Source organism: Branchiostoma belcheri, unplaced genomic scaffold, assembly GCF_001625305.1.
Source record: "Branchiostoma belcheri isolate BF01 breed outbred unplaced genomic scaffold, Haploidv18h27 scaffold42, whole genome shotgun sequence".
NCBI lineage: Eukaryota > Metazoa > Chordata > Leptocardii > Amphioxiformes > Branchiostomatidae > Branchiostoma > Branchiostoma belcheri.
In genome coordinates this window covers 2623690-2641789 of record NW_017804043.1, presented here as the reverse complement: position 1 = coordinate 2641789, position 18100 = coordinate 2623690, and the positions used below count along the sequence as shown (strand labels likewise).

General features: G+C 44.5%; 1 protein-coding gene across 1 annotated transcript in view; it reads right to left on the bottom strand.

The window, feature by feature from the left end:
- LOC109478093 overlaps nt 1–15680 on the bottom strand; it is a 50944-nt gene extending 35264 nt beyond the window's left edge. The window contains 4 exon segments of the mRNA XM_019779577.1: nt 2519–6136; nt 6139–6749; nt 11826–11829; nt 15012–15680. Coding sequence (XP_019635136.1) covers nt 2519–6136; nt 6139–6749; nt 11826–11829; nt 15012–15264 — 4486 coding nt within the window. The 5' untranslated portion in view covers nt 15265–15680.
- Between the last annotated feature and the right edge of the window lie 2420 nt (nt 15681–18100).

Below are 18100 nucleotides of genomic sequence, written 5' to 3'. Positions count from 1 at the left end.
ACCGATATCGTAGCTTTAAGACCAACAAACTTGATTGCAACGTAACGTTATAACATAAAGTGCACAGATTTCAAACTACAAAGTTAGAATGTCCTCTAATGTAAGATACCATGTCTCCCGTTATCGTAACTTTCTAGACCAACAAACTTGCACCGTAACGCTACTTTAAAATGTCTGACACGTAATACAATCGTCTGAATGTCAGACAGTAATTTCAGGGAAAGCAGACACCAAATGTGAAACGTAACGCAACATTCGGTAATACGTGATACAAATCACAGTTGCTACAGTTGAAACATTTGACATAAATCTTAAAGATGACAGGCACTATAACTTTGTTACGAAGAAGGCGGTGCCAAGAAGGCGAAACTATACAATACATGTAGACCAGACGCCATGACTTTGACCGCTTCTGTTTGAATTTTTGTGACAGAGTACAAATTGCCAGCAGATGTTGGCAAACCCCTCCGGTCGCCAAGACAATGGCAGTGTTGTCGGGAATTAAGTATGATGGAATGTGTATTGAAAACGTGATGTTTTCTCTACCAGTGGCGAATTTCGGACGGGCTGCCACAATAAATGATTGTTAAGGACTGCTGGCCAATCTCTTGGCAGGTGTAAAATCCTAAATTGTCAAATTGGCTATATTTCTTTAGGATTCTGGTAGATGGAAGCAACGATCATGGGTTGCATTCAGTACAATGATAAGTAAAATCCTAGAGTGAACTTCGACCTTTGTATATTGATATTTGTATATTCTGTCTCAGCCGCTCTTCTAAGCGGCCCTGTGAGAGTTCAGAGGTCAAAGTCATAAAACATTCATAAACTACAACATATCCAGTACCAAATCTGTTTACAAGTCCATGAACATAACAAAATCAAGTTCAACAATATATAGTATATGATTTTTTTAAGCAGAATGAGAAAGTGAAATATAGAAGAGACAAAATATCGGTTCTTTGCCTTGCCCATTTCCTTCGTTTTCCTTTTGTCTTATCACAGCAGGAAGTGCGTGACCAATTTATGTTATGTCAATATATTACGTTCTGCTGGTAAAAGCGCAATACTGAATTCAGCGCACGTGTAGGATTGCCCTGACCATAGGTCACCTACACCGTGCAGATTGGCCTGGAACCCAGGCTGTACTTAGGGCCCACTCAGGCAGCTCCTGGCCTCCAGAGCCAACATGCCCCCAAGGAAATTTTGACTCAACCCCATGAAGTAGACCTTGGATATGAAGTCTAATTTCCTAAGGAGCATGTTGGTCCTGTAGCCTCGGTGCTGGCCTGTGAATGCCGGCCTGGGAACAGTCTGGCTTCCAGGCTAGATACAGATGGCCCCAAGCGTAGCTATAACCGGGCCGATCCAATGTCTAACGGGAGTGATAATATCATTATTACACACTCGTGCCGTCATTTAGAGGATCCATGGCGCGTATCTAACCGTGGGGGAAATTCTACCCACGTAGTTGTGCGGGCCGTAACGACGTTAGAACTGCGCGCAGGACGTATTGTTGTCGTCGGCTTGGACACTGTGGACTGGAGGCCTTAACTCTGTTTTGACGTACCGTTTTTTGCTAGCTATATCGCTGGCATAATCTACACAACTTGAGTGCAGTGTCACTTTGTCTTCGTCTTGTTATTTTGGAAAACCCGGGCAGCAACAAAACCATACGGTTTTCCACCACAACATCTGCTTGGAGATAAGAAGTGGTATTCGGGACGTTGTCCTTTGGCTTCGTTATAAATAAATGATGACGGAGTGCATTAGAGAGTAGTAGGGACCTCTCAGAATTTTAGCCGGTCGCAAAGGGAGCATTTGTCACTTGCGAAGGCCGAAGTGTCATCCCTCATAGTCCGTGACGCTAAACAGTCTGAAATGTTTTTGTGAACCTAGCCCTTCCAAAACATGATCCATTCTCAAGCTGTCTAGAATTAGATTTTTATCAATGACAAGTCGTGTCCTTAAGATATCCTGACAAGGTCAACATCATATATAAGATGGGTTCTATCGCAGGGCAAAAAGAAACCTGAGAAAAATACGTCTGGAAAAGGCAAATTAAACGCGAGGCGGCCGCCAAATTGGGTCAATGCTAAGCCTGGTACGAACGTGATGGAGGAAGTGTTTATGTAGGGAAAACATTTTATGTAGGGTCAACATCATACGATGGATCCCATCACAAGAAAGCTTAGAGTATGGTAGAGAAGAGAACACAAGGCGGCCCCCAATTGAGGCCAAATTAGGTCGATGATAAGCTTAGTACGTGATGAGGGCAATTTTTACGTAGGGTAAGGGTTTCGATGATTCACAGACGTCACAATAAATACGTGTCATAAAACCGGATAGAACGACTGAAAATCTCCCACCGCGCCCTGTACCACATTTAGCCCCGTATCAAGTTACCCTAACCATGCCAGGAGAATCTCTCCCGGGGCTCAACTACAACATTTCACCTCAAACCCAGACACAGAAAAATACCTTCTGATCTACCACCCAGAAAATAACGCTTCCAACCGACCTGTGTACACAACGCTTCGCCGAGGGAGTTCCTTGGGTTCTTCCTTCGCTGGTGGCTCGTCATCTTTTGTTGTCGTCGTTTCGTCAAGTCGTTCTTGTTCTATTGTTGTAGTTGTTTCTTCGATCTTTGGTGGTGTTGTGTCTGTTGGGATCGTGTCCGGTTTCTGGGGCGGTTGGTCTACGGTCGTGGGTGGAGGTGGGGAGGGCGGCCTATCCTTTACATCCGTGCGGGGTGGTTCTATCTCTATTTCTGTCGCTTCGACCTGCTTTTCGGCCTCTTTCTCCTCCACTTCGACGGGTTCTACGTCTTCTACGATGACTTTGGTGGCGTGTATTTTCTCCTGCGTCTCTCCAGTGGTCACTGCCGGCTCCTGTTTAGCCGCGATCTTAGCCTCCAGCTTCTCCTTTTCCTTCGATAGATCCTCGGCGCTGCGCCTCCTTAAGGGTGGTGTGGTGGAGGCGAGGAGTACCTGCTTAAGGACCGGCGTCTCCCTCTTGATCTCCGCAGACTTGACCTCCGTCTTCACAACTTCCTTGGGCCTTGTTTCTCTCCTCCTGGCCTCGGTACGCGAGGATGGAGGGACGTACCCCTCTCTCAGATCGATCATACTCCTCCGGTAGTACGCAGACGGCTTGTACATAGAGTGAGGGGGAGGGGTACGGGAGCGTTCCGGTGCATCGTAGTACCGTAGCGCCGCTTCCACACTGGTGGAGGACCGTAGGCTTCTCCTCCGTAAGGAGTCTGCGGGCTGCCGTTGCTGCCCGCGCGGGTAAAGCGGCATCATGCCGGCAAAGGTGTCGTCTAGGAAAGGCGCAGGATCTACGGAAAAATCTAACGGACTAGCACTGCCACACTCCGCCCCGGGATCGGACCAGTACCCGGAAGTGCCTGGGCACGAGAGCGGCAGCTGCGCGGAGGGCTGGTTGTCAGAGCTGCCCCCTGATAGGCTGTTGGAATTCCGCTGTGCAAACTGATGGATCGGCCCGCCTGGAGTGGGGTCAACAACGGCGCGGGACGTTTCAACCGGCGACCTACTTACATTCCCGACACATGTACTAGCAGTGCTATTATCACCACTCGTCCCTATTGAAGCATTCTCTCCCGGCTTTTCCTCGGAGTTGCTGTTTGCGACATTCAAAAGCTGTGCGACACTTTCGGCTGAAGTGTCTTCGTTGGATTCAGCTTTGCCGTTGTCGAGTTCTTTTTCATCGGTACTTTTGTTTCCAACACTCAAAAGTTGATCAGCCTCATTCTGTGCGATACTTTCACCTGCAAAGTTCTCGCTTGATTCAGATTTACCGTTTTGAACTTCTTTTTCATCGATACTTTTGTTTTCTACATTCAGAAGCTGTTCAGCGTTATTCTGTGGTGTACTTTCATCTGCAATGTTTTCGCTTGATTTAGCTTTACCGTTTTCAAGTTCTTTTTCATCCATACTTATGTTTTCGACATTCAAAAGCTGATCGGTGTCACTCTGTGTGGCACTTTCACCCGTGGCATCCTCACTCGAATCAGATTTGACATTTTCATGTAATTCCTCACCCGTTCTTTTGTTTTCGACATTCAGAAGCTGATCTTTGCTATTCTGTGCGATACTTTCACCTATAATGCTCTCACTAGGTTCAGTGTTGCCATCTTCAAGTACTTTTTCATCGGTACTTTTGTTTTCGGCATTCAAATGCTGATCAGCGTCGTTTTCCTCATCTCTAGGTGTTGATGTTTTCTGGAGGTTTGTGCTGTTCTTTGCAACATTGGGCACATCAAAACCAACGCTGACATGTATATTATCACTGCTCGATTGTGGAGGGCACAGTGCTTGATCTAATGTGAGTTTAATTTTTCGCGCGGTTACCTTTTGAGTCGTGCCCCCTGGTGTCTTTTCGTCGCTGCTGCTGTTCTGATGTTGTTCCATGCCGTCTGTGTTCGACATGGAAGTAGGCGAAGCGACAATCTCTGTTTCAACATTTGGAGAAGCGCTCTCTGAGTTCATGGTCTTCTTTGTCATATTCCGTCTTGTCCGCATCGTTAAAAAGGTGTTACGTAAGACCCACCTTGAGTTCTTGGTTATGCTCTCACTGTCGCTAGTCTCGTTTGGCGAGAGTGTCTGGTGGTCAACTTTTGTGTCCTGTGAGATTTTCAAGGCTTTGTTTTCAGTTTTGTCAGGCGCGGCGGGTACGTCTGCCCCGTCGTCGCCGCCACGAGAGTCGTCTAGAACAAAGTCGACTCCACTGTCCCTGTTTGGTCTTCCTTGATCGTCGCCGTCTTTGGCTGAAGACGAAGCGACGTCTGTACAGGACAAGCTGGAGCTCTGGGTTTCCGAATCGTTGCCAACAATGTTGGCGTGGTTAGTGTTGTGACTGACAGGTGGAGATAATGCGGGACACCTCGTGGCGTCGCCTACAGCTGGGACACACTTTTCGTCGCAACTCTCAATCTCAGCGTCGGCGTCGCTTTCACCCCACGCTAGCGTGACGTCAGCGTCACCAACGTCAACGTCACAGCCGCTGTCCCTTCCACCTTTCCTCCCTGTCTCACCCTCAAGTGCACTAACCGGAAATGACGTGCCTTCTTGTTGATTTTCCTCCAACTTTTCGCCGCTACGACTGTCAACTTCTTCACAAGCCGGCTCAAGGCTGCCATCTTGGACTGAAGCCTCGTCTGTCGATTGGTCGCTGGTTCTTTTCTTCCCGTCATCATGAGACAAGGTATCGTTTTCGTCTGCTGGCGTCTGGCCGCTGGTTACGCCCTCGACTTGCCCACAGACGCCTTGTCTACGCCCAGTGTTCTGCCCGGCGTCTTCACTTTTAGTCCCGAGAACCGCGTCGCCACCTGCGTCTTCTATCTCAGCGCTAAGCTTTGGTCTCAACCCGTCGGCGCCGTCGCAAGACGCGATCTCGGTAGCAACCGTGTGAAACATCTCCATCGACTCGGATCCTTGAGAACACTGAGCTTCCACTGAGAGCTCGGGATCAACCGAAGGCTTGAGACGGTTTAACACATGCCCTCTCACGTCGACAGGTTCGGTCGCACTATCAGTGACATCAGTCTCACCTGTTTTTCTACTCCCAAACTCTGCTGAAGCGGGGAGACCTTTAACCTCACCTTTGTCTGGTCTTCCTTCGCTATTGTTCGGATCGTAAACTTTGGCTCTGCTGTCTGCCTTGATCGTATCAGAGTTACTGCTTAATTCCTTCACATCTGGCTGCCTTAAACTCTCGCCACCAACCAACAAAAGCTCGTCAGCGCTGCCCTTTCTACCTAATTGCTTACATTCACTGGCTGCACCCCCTTTACCTGTCGCTTCGATTACAGTATTGTTCCTGGCGCAAGTTACGCCTACCGCCGTCTTGTTGTTTGTTCTTTGCCTCCTGCTCTTCCTCCGTCCCCCCTTAGGCTTTCCCTTAAGCGTTTGACCGCTGTCAGACTGAGTGCTAGCACTACCTAGCGACTGACTGCCCTCGCTTTCCTTGCTATTTTCCTCCCCTGCGCCTTTTTTGCTACTCATAGAAGCAGAAAGATCAGAGTTTATGGTGCTGCGGTCCGTGCACGCCCCATCAGTAGCGTTAAGCACACCTGAGTTCCCACCTGTGGATTCACCTTTGTCTCCGCCTGCCTCAGCTTTCCCACGGCCGTTTCGCCGTCGGCCATCCGCGGGCTGAGCCGCTTCAGGTCAGTAGGTTCCGATACGCCCCTTTCCTCCTCCCCTGCTTGACCAGGGGTGTCCTCGCTCGTCGGGCGTTCAACGGCGTCTTCCTGATCCATCGTACAAGGATCTTGTAGACTCGTCTTTTCAAAATCCAGTTGCCTATAGTCGTCCTTGCTCGGAATGACATCGGTGCATATCGCAAGGCCATCGTAACCGTCTTTGTCGTCCTCTCGGGCCGAAGTGCCCGACATGCCGTGAAGGGAGACGCTCTCGACCGGCGCCTTCGACTCGCTCGTGTTTTTATTCCCCATTTTTCGACCCGATCGTCGGTTTCTACGTCTTCTCGTCGTCCCTCCGTCTGTTGCTCTCTGTTCCTGACTTGTTGTCGCCCTCCCCCCTTGTTCTTGAGGAGGCGACGCCGCTGCCTGGTCCCGAACCGCCTTCGCCGTGGAGAAGAAGTACGCCAAGAAGTAGGAAATGTACGCTCCCATGGCAAAAATCACCGCGTACTCCAGATAGCCGCTCAGGAGAATGACGGCATCGAAAATGATGGTAACGACCCCCATATTATACACACCTCTCGTCCTGGCAAACTAGACGGTAGCGTGTTACATTCTGCCCGAGAAAACTCGTAATGGCAATGCCTGCGGGCCATCAAAGACTTATTCATTGTTCGACGAAGCCGTCAGATATAAACACGCGTCGGGGCTGTAGCCTCCTTCGCAGACTGTAAATATGAGGCTAGTGTTTGTTTTTTTTTTTACAATTATCTGCGCGCGTTCACATTCGTACGATTTTGATATCGTAGGATTTGCAAGTGGGCTGTGACAGAATCAGCCGTAGACAATGAGCCAAGACAGCTGGATTTTACAGGACACCTGTACGACTGTCCCAATAGTGCATTCAGTTTGCGATCGTAGAACGATCGTACGACCAACCATCGGACCACTGTCGACTTCGTCAGGAAGCTTACAGAGGCAAATGTTTTAGAAACGATATCTTCCCAAACACGGTAACAATATAATCAGGAAACAGTACAGTACGTAATAATCTGGTATTATTAAAACACCTGCCGTAGCCAGGGCCTTATTTGGAGACTAGCATCCATCGGGTCACTATTGTGCCGAGTTTTGGCTCCACCCCCTGTGATGGGGGAACAATAACGTAACCGACCGGAAAGGTAAGAATAATGTGCCGTTCGCTGACTTGATGTGGGGGATTAAAGAAAAGAGGAACTCTGTCATTAAAAACCCGCCAAAACACCACACGTCATACACACGAGGTGTGAATAAAGGGTATTTCATTTGTGTCGGTTACTTAAGAGGAAAGGTAGCGGAAAGCCTAGTCACGGGCTTCCCAATATTATTAGATACATATTTGTTTGAATGCTTTGTTTATTCGCGATAAGTGCATATCGGCCTGCAGGTGGCTTTTCATTGAGGTCATGAGGGAAGAAGCAAGGTAATGATATGATATGATGACGTCTGCATACCCCCCAACAAGTCAAAGATCCCACCGCACTTCTTGAAAAGAGCAGGGGTCCTTCCCGGAGTGAGTGGTTCAAACCTTACAGTCCGGTCTTACACGGTACACGGTAACAATCTATACAAAACTGGTGTGTTGCGTCTAAAGGCAGTTTACCGGCTATGCCATACAAACAAACAAACATTGTTCGTACAAATAGTTTACAATATTTAACGAGAAATTACCAGTATGTGCAAGACGTTCGCCGGATGAGCAATAGACAAATGTGAGGTCAGTTGACATCCATAATTGTTGTTTATGATGTTTATCTACTCATCATGGCGCCTGTGATTAACACATAGCGGAACGTCGACCGAGGATGTTATCACTGGACATGATTGACGTTTCATATGTGTCTATAGAAACCAGCCTGTTTCCAGCGCCAATACACAGCCAGTCCCCAGCTCAGGGTTTAACTGAGGTGGGCTGTGGTAAACTTTACTTTGAGGCATGTTGACCCCCCCCCCCAACCAAGAAGCTGTAATTGTTGCACAACTGTGTGACCCAAGGGCTACTGAAACGGAGATATGCGCCGCCCTATACACCACAGGTGCGGAAAGGAACTTAAACTAAGAGCAGATTGGGCTCATGTAGATAAGTGCCATTTGAAGCTCGCGATCGATTCTAATAAATTACAGCAGCAGAACATATATAGTTACCGTCAGAGTGATGATGGTAATAGATACTTGTCTAGATTAGCACATTATTGAACATAACGACCCTTGTTTCGGTGGTAAAATATAACCTTTGTTTCAAATTACCTCTGATGTGTGGTTTTAAGATGGATACCTGTAATTCAGCCGTGTGCCCGTGTGAAGTACTCACTATAATCATGACAACTATCAACACACCGTGTATGTAATATGTACAAACACTGGTAACGCTTGTCGTTTCCAAGTAAACCCACATAGACCAGATACATCCGCCATATATAACAGTGTAAGGCCGACACTTACAGTTTCGTACGTAGACATTTACAATTTCCCTCAAAAAATCTTTTAAAATCTTGAAATATCAAGTGTTATTCAACATTCAATGGGCACTTACTACTTTCATGTAGAGAGGTACATTCTTATGCAGTAGGAGAACCTGTTTCACAAAACATTAAGCATATTTGCTGAGTTGTCAAAAATACCCCTGCCCCCCTCCCCACCGTGACCTTGTCGTTCGAAGGTCAGCCCTGATACCCATCAGAGATGTTATCGCCAGATAACAACTCATTAGACATGTTTAAGACAGGGTGATGTCATGACCTTCGTAACACAAGGACACTTGTCGAATATCATCAAGTTGAAATCCTTGGCAACTCTACACTGTAGTCGCTGCCAAAACTACTAGTATGACGTCACTGCCATCAGAAATGTCAACTGCCAGATTACATATCATTAGAGCTGTCTGATACACAGTGATGTCATGACCTTGGTAACTGATTGCTCTTCGTCACACAATGTTGTACTGTTGGCAACTCCAAAACTAACCATGGCTACGTACAAGCAGATCTTTTGGTGGCTTCAAGTCGGTATCAAATTGGCAAGACCGTAGCCGTTTCAAATAGGCAATGCAGCATCTATTTTAATAACGGAAAAAAAGATACCAGGACTAAGAAAGCTTAAAAACACGTCAAAGTATGTCGAAGTCTAAACCTGCGCTTTGAGAGTACTCCAAAGTATAAAATGGTCGTTGGCAAAACTATGACGTCATTGACGCCATAGATGTCACTACAAAAGTAGAAGATTACAGCTCATCAGAACTGTCTAAGACATGACAATGTCGTGACCTTGCGAACCGACGAACACTGATGACATTTCTTCACACAACATTATCATGTTGGCAGCGTCACAAAGTGGTCATTTGCCAAAGCTGTGACGTCTGTACCATTAGCTGTTTGCTCACAAAATGATGGTGAGTCTCCAGTTTTTACAGTTGGTCATCAAATTGTAAGAATGAGTCCTTGGTGTATAGTTAGAAGAGAGACCCTATCAGGACATAGCCTTCTTCTTTTATAGAAACACTTAAATATTAATTAGTATATTCTTTAGAAAAGGTCCACGCAGCGTCCTACACTGTCCTGCAGAGCACGTCGGCAGAACGTACTGCGCCTGCGCGAATTTTAAACCTGTATTTTTCAAGGCGGTTTTCGATGTATCGTTTGGTCAACGTTGCATCAGAATTTTGTCCATTGCAACGGTATCTTTACCTACACAACAGTTGAAACGTATAGACGGGATGTCATCCTTAAATACGCAAACACGACGTTAAACGAGACGTTCTGTCGAATGACTGTGCACAATATACATGATCTGTCGACGTGCTGTCCTGCAGTTACTCCATAGGACAAGATAGATGCATTTGACCTTGTTCAGTATATAAATATTTCAATGTGTTGAACATATACCCAGCCCGGGGCGTGTACATACCGGATCCCGACGTGACACTCAAAACATAGCTTCGTCATAGTTCAAAGTCACAACATTAGTCACGGATGACATATATAGCAATTGTCCAATTCAACTGTTAGCAATGTAAAGTGAGGTGCGGGGTGGCTTCTGCGAGCATATATAGTGGATGAAAAACACACAAATTCGCATAGAAATAGAATAGAAATGGCAGCATACAGTTATGATGTGGAGATTGAAATATAGCAGACGTGTGTGCAATAAATCTCAACTGTCACCCAAAGTGTTTTTCGGTGGTTATCCACAAATTATGTCTTAAACCATGGCGGTTGCAGTTGAGACATCTAGGCATAAATAAACTAGGCATAAATAAACATAACTAGACAGTTTGGCATTAATAAAGGTTTTCACGGAACTAGACAGTTAGGCATAAATAAAGATATACATTCTGTGAAATATGACATTTAAATATACCGTAAAGCATGATGAAAGGTTCCGTTATTTTGGACAAAAATGAGCCTTTACGCATGGTTTATTCCACGCCGTGATATATTTCTGACACACCACATATACTCTTCACACACAGTAAAAACACATTGTTGTATCCAGAACCGTGCTTTATCGATATCCAGAACCATGCTCTATCTGTTTGGATAGTCCACGCGTATCCAGAACCGTGCCTCTGGAAATATACATTCTTAGATACGCAAAGCCCGTCCAGAACCGTGCATGTTCCTTACCATAACCTCATTCAGGCAAAGAACTAGAAAGGCATGGTTCTGGATAAGATGCACATACAGACAAGCCAGAACAATACTTCTGACTTTTCCTTGGGTTGCAGTTAGTATCAGTTCAGTGCAAGAAGTACTCAGTATATCACACCTGAACAGCTGCCGTGTTGTGAACGTTAGTACATGCTGTGCTGCTAATGTAAGTACAGACTTTTAAGAAACAAGCAGTGCAAAGCGAGAGGTAAGAGAACGTGTTACCGGCTACATTTCCAGTCGGACCGCGGTTCGCTTTCAACAGTTCTGAATAGAAAACAAGGAAAACTGTTGATAAAGAAAGTCTGAAACGTTAAATATTATAAAAGAATATAAGATATTATAAAGATCATAAAGATGATTAAATATTATAAAATACATTCTAGATAAACAAAGTCTGAAACGTTAAAAATTATAAAATGTTATAAAATATTATAAAGATCATGAAGATGATTAAAGATTATAAAATATATTCTTGATAAACAAAGTCTGAAACCTTATAGATTACATGAAAGGTTATAAGATATCATAAAGAGCATAAATATGATTAAAGATTATAAAATATATACATACAAATGCAGTATGCCATTTTCAAAATATTATACAGTACTATATATAAAGCTATGTTAGTGTTATCTCAGAATCAAACAAAAGCAAAGTATTATTTTTATTATATTACATAGTCACAAGAATTATTCTGAACGGCTGCCATGCTCATCTTGACGACAGTGGCAGCATTTAATTGGATCAACTGGAGACAGAAATCAGGAGGAGGATTAGCAAGATTCGATGTCCCAATGCCTAACATCAGAAGAGTGTATTTTTGTCCAAACAAACGTCTTTGTGCATTGAATAATGCCTATCACATTTGACTATTGACTATTGTATTTTATTATCATTGGTTTCATGTTGTTATTTTACGAGCACTTAAAAGTGTTTAAAAAGTGTTAGAATCTTCTGAAAGCTGCAATCTTCACGCTGCTAATGTTCGAGTGCGACATTTTGCGACATTTACAAATTCACACGAAATAATGGCAACAGTTTTCTTCAAGCATGTGCCGAACTAGTCGGACCACACAATAACACACATTCCCCGTCTTCACCCCCTTATTACAGAATGTGTAATTACATGTTGTCGCACTACTGGAGAAAACTGGTGTAGAGTTTCTCTGTAGCTTTACCCTTGTACATGTACATGTACAATATCATATACGGACGACACTACACATAGGCTAGTTCAGAGGCGGCTAGCTCTGATATCTAGTATGATATATTATGAGAGGGGCAAATGTAATACAATGCAATGTAATACAATATGGCGATAGAGGACAATACAAAAGGCTATTACCCTTTGGAATTACGGCGTCGGGGGCTTTTTACCTTTTATACAGTATAATATACAGACAACACTGTACAACTAGACAGATCCTTTAGTTTAAAACGCTGACCCTGATATAGTATGATATATCAAGAGGTGGTAAATCTAATATTGTGAAATATGATGCAATATTATAGTCAAAGGGCCATCCCTGTTATAGCATGATGTATATAAGGAGTGGAGAAAATGAAATATGATGAATGTTATTTGGCCAAAGGGTATTGCAAAGGGCTTGCCCTGTGGCATACTCACAGGCCAAATCAAATCAATACAACGTTCTATTAATGCACTATACAATCATAATAAAATCAGAATCATTCAAATCAAACCACCGCGTATACTTTAACGTATCACAAAAACATACGAGTTTCGTAAAACACGAAACGTCAATGTATATATGACAGCATGGCCATGGTTTCAAGTCCAAATTTGATTTTGCACTGGTTACATTTGTGTGCTACAAATTAATCTTAGCTTTAAGAGCCGTTCAAAGTTTGAAGTAGATTCGCCATACATTCGCTGAGGTGCCAACGGAATGACTTGAAGAATAGACCAAATAGAATGGAACAAACATAACTTCTGCAGACATGTTTTGTATGTGACCACTGATTCAATCTTCTTTGGCGTCTATACTTGACCTTGGGCTAACGTCTTAAGGTCACCTTGATCCAAACTGGATTTGCCCTTCATTCTTAACCGTGCGAAAAAGATTCTCTTTAAGTCTGGCTCAAATGACTTGGAGCAAACACGGTCTCTATAGCGTCTTGTGTCTTTGGATTCTACTTCAATATTTCCTGGCGCGACCTTAACCTGAGTACGCAGATGTGTGTGGCAATAGCCTTAGAAATGAGACTGCCGTTTGCTTCTCATGAATGGCTCAAATAGCTCGGAAGAAACGCGATCGTCTTGGAGCAAAATTGAAATTTCTTTCAGCTAGATTAGCGGTGGACCCGATTGTAATTTGTTTCGAACAGTGGAAGAATAGAATAGCAGCAACTGAACCACTGCGGCTACCAATGTACCATATGCTGCTCAGCACGTCCGCAGAGGTTTGCAGAATTAATCGACTGATGAATAGACTGGTGGTTGATAGATGGATAGAGGAAATTGTTTATTGATTGATTGATTAGCTGATTGATTGATTGATTGATTGATTGATTAGCTGATTGATTGATGTCTGATTGATATGGATGGTTACACATGACGAAAACTACATAAATATCATTAACTTACAATATGTCAAGTTACTTACACATGTACTTATTAGTATGTTTTAAGTTAAACTTATTGGCCTAAGATATCGGCATAGCACTCGTCTTGATCTGCAATATCGTCACAAATTTGAGATTTTATGTTCTTTTTAAAGAACGACAGCCGTTCCAGTTACGGTGTATGCTTAAAATTCAGCTGAGTCGAATAAAAGGCTATGTTTACGATGGACAGATGGGAGCCTCTGTCTGGAAGCAGCCCAGAGTCTGACTCACTCCCGACAGGACACTCCTCTCTTTCTGCACCACTTGTTAAAATGTCGGAGAGATTTGTTCGGCTTTCTCCGTCAACAGCTACACGAACACGAGACGAATGTATAAAGGTCTCAACAATATGGGAGGGCTCAACCATTACAAAAAGGGTTGACCAAGGAACGGTGGGGGAACCACGCCTGCTTTTATGTCTGTTGTGTTCTCCTTTAAAAGTCTTAAACTTTGTAAGTAGTTTTTGTCCCCATCGTTTCTCTTTGAGTTAAACTGAAGCAATTTCGGGGCGGCAAAACTTGATTTGTGTATTTTATACCTCAGCATTACTACACTTTAAATGCTTGTTGCATTGCGTGTAAGATTCACCGTTAATTACTAGTACCTTCGCCAAGAAGGTTAATGCTTTCCGTAGCGTATGTAATTTAGCACCATAAATGAAGAAGGTTGGATGGATTGTCATGAAACTTGGTTACTGGGTAGGTACCGGTCGACGTCTTGATGGGACCTCGAAATGATTAGATTTTGGACCCCCTAGCGGTATGTTATGGTACTGCAGCGGAACGTGCGGTTTTGATATCTCAGTGGAAAACAATGTTTTACAGTGGAGCCCTGGAAGACATACATAACATGTAATATCTTGTTTGTTTGACTTTATGGAAGTTCAAAACGACCTGATCGTGACCCTTGCTCCAGACGCTGTCACGCCCTTCTACCGTCCCATAAAAGGTACGAAAGGCTGTGACGTAATCCCCGCCAGCTGACTTTCAATGGTGTTCTTTCTTCTCTAAGTCCCAGGATTCCTCGTGGGCACGTTCCATAACATTCGGGAGGGCTCAGCGAACCCAACTTAAACAAGAACTCTCAGGAAAATCAACTTATCCACGCTCTACAAAATAAACATTCCGCAGAACGTGTTTTTGTGTAGGTTGGGCGTGGGGAGCGCTGTTACGTGTACGTATGTCGTATACTTTTATATCTTTGCACGCATATGATACATATTGGACAATGCAAAGATATATAGGTATTGTTACCCCATAGTAATTATTGTAAGTGCAGTAAAATGGGGAAAGGATCTTTTAAGCCCTCTCAGTTTTGGGTCACTGGCCTTATTAATTAAAATTGTAGGTTGGGCCCAGTGTTTGGGTGTAGACTGAGAGCGTGTTACAAGTACGCATGTGGTAACAGTGGTATTCTCTAAGAGTGTTTCTACAGTACATGTACGATGTTGTCTATTTTACATATATGATTTAGGTATTGTTAACACATAATTATTTTGGGTGTAGCGTTGATAATGGTGTCTGTAGCCGTACCTTTCAGGTCATTGGCGAAGAGAAATGCGGCGAGGTTGGACCCTGCCCCGTCCCAGGTCTGTCTGCGGCGTGCCCGTGCCTCGGGACCTAGCGTGGCGGAGCGACGGAACCGGGACCCCGCCGCAGTCTGGTTCAGGCTGCGGCGCTTCAGGCTGCGGTCGCTGTACCGCCCGGGGCCCGAGCGGCTCAGGTCCGAGTCCGCGGGAAACTGGTCCGCTTCCTCCGCGGCGTAGCGTCGCTTGAAGTCCTCCATGTTCGGGTGGCTTTAGTGTGCCGGCCAGGCGGCGTAGACGGGGGCGGTATGTGCACGTATGATTGAAGCTATCGCCGCTCCACGTTCAGCTCTATGCTCGCAATGTCAATCCGATCCGGAGGGACGGATATTCGAGAAGCTTCGCGCCGCTGCGACGGAAATACTAAACCAGAAGTCTCGTCTCTCGGGATGGCGTTTCTCTGCCCCGAGTCACCCCCGCGGGGGCAAGGCTCAGGCACAAATATAGACGCACTTGTACGGAGCGTGCCAGCACGGACGGGATGGAGGCAGCCGAGTTGACCTTTCACCTAGAACCGACGCTCCATCACTACAGACACACGTCTGACACACATACAGGCAAAATTCTGTTTTCTATAGAAACATCCAAAACGTGCCGAGCTGCACTGGACCAATACCCAGCACACGTATCGACCGTCCTGCCCGGCATAGCAGAGAGGATTAAAAATATCGTTTGGTTGCCATGGCGACAGCTTCGTTGCCATGGCGACACACGCCTTGCAGGGATGTGTTGCCAGGGCGGTGGATTTTATGAGCCTTACGTGATTTAATGCCCCGATGGGAACGAGACATAACTGTGGGATGACGACAGAACGAGAACAATGGGAGGAATGGACGAGCGGATTATTCAGTCCGACGATTTTAGACAGACAATGGTTATTCCGATTCAGACAGTGACATTAACACCGATCATAACATTCTGTCCAGGGGTCTTCCTGTAAAGTTGTCTGTTTTTCTGCACGGTGAATATTGTACTCTACACGATTTGAATACATAAAACCAATGCTTTTACGAGCCCAGCCCGACATATATGTATGTTAGGGCCCGGGCAGTGACTCGGATCTGGTTGAATCGGCGATTCTGCCGGTACGCGGTGAAAATCCCGATCGGAGTCTTTGTCAACCGTGAGAAACTTCGATCCAGATCTCTGCCAGTAGAATCGCAAATTCTACTGATAGAGCTTCCGTTTGGACTGTCTAAATTCTAAGATATTCCCTCAGTAAAAGACAGTCGCAACTTTCAACTTTTGGTTAATGTCAGCTTAGATCAATGGATTGACTTTAGATTTAAGATTTGTAAATGAGAAACCACCCTATCACATTGACAGCAACCTGATCGGTGTCTCTGTTGACAAAGATTATACCATTAAAAATGCAGCCGGGACACCTGTCATAATAACATACAGCGGACACCTGTTATAATAGACTGATGCACACAACAAAAAGCAGGGTTCCATCCATAGCTTTCTGCGTTATGCTGTTAAACAAAAAGCCGAAACTACCGAAAGCATTGTATGTACTCTTGGCAAATGTGATATTATTCAATTCAGGGTTATCTAATCGCACTTGCCCAGAAAGGTAATTTCCAGAAAAGTCTTTGCTAGTATTAAAGAAAGTGTTCCTAGGCGGTACTTTTGATGTCCCAAACGATAGCCTGAGGTCTGGAACACCTGTGCCCGTTACAAGACAGGAACTTCATACGTTCAGACGGTCCTTTGTGGCCAGTTAAGACATCTTAACCCCTTGTTAATGTTGTAAGAAACCCACCAAGGTAACGGTTTCCCGCATAGTTGTAACAGTATACCGCGGTTATTTCATGAATTTTAGTTGAAGAATCTTTTTTTTCACTCAATTAGGTCAAAGTGGTACTGTTTCAAAACACCTTTTGTGGCAACAGTTCTTACCATGTACTTGACTACCTGTATTCTTTATTCTCTCCATTATCTTCTCTTCACTATACAAATACAAATGCTAATCTTCTTGAAAATTTTAAAAGAAACAAACAACGTTAGTACAATAGACTTATTACAATTATTTACAAATTTACACAAAAGGCTTACATATATAACGTTAACGTTACAAGGAGCTCCAGCCGAAATCTGTTACTGAAGGTCGTGGGAAATTAAATAACGTAATCTGCAAGGTCGTGGGAAATGTTACCTGTTGTGTTGTTGTACCCCTGTGTATGACCTTGAAAAATGCACGTCGCAGTATTGGTCATAAGTTAATTTTCTAGTTGCAGCTTATTTGTAAACTTTTCTGAAGCTTCATGTGATACTGATATAACGTTACGTCGATGAGGGTTAGACACCCAGGTAATACGATACGCCAAAAAGGATCAAAAAGCAGTTACTCAGGCCACTGGATATGATTTTTATTGTTGCGTAATTATTTTAATCATATTCAGCTGCTTGAGTAACTGCTTTTTGGCATACTGATACATGTTCAAAGACAACCAGCGCTTCTACGTAACGTTATATCATTTTACTATTTTTTGTCATCATTCTCCCACGTTACTTGAAACCAAGGACGTTGCCACTCAAAATAAAACGCCTTGAACTTGAAGGGCGGCCAAGCTTCTTGTGCCAACAGGAAAGGCTCTTGGTTAAACATGCCATCGACGCTTTGGCTGCCGCACTCCAACCCTTGCATGCTTCTGGGGCACTTCGAAAAACAAGTTTAAAGTCTGTCGTCGCCAAAGTCAAACCATATATTAAAGGTCATTCCAAGGGGTTGGATGACATGCTCTAGGTTTAACATTGTGTATAAGTTACATGGCACAAGAATCTGCTCATATTTATAAGAAAATGACAGCTTGTATCTACAGAAGCGACGTCTATCTATAGTTAGTAAAACTGCAGGTGAAAAAATGCACCCCCTGCCCATCAATGGGCGAGTCCAGGCTTGAACTCTACATATGGCGGGAAAAATTATTCAAATAAGCCTCTGTGCGCCCTTTGACCCCCATGTTCGCCGCTTCCGCGTCTGGGGGTATGTAATGTTTGTAACACTCAAAAGCACGCTTGTATCATAGTTCA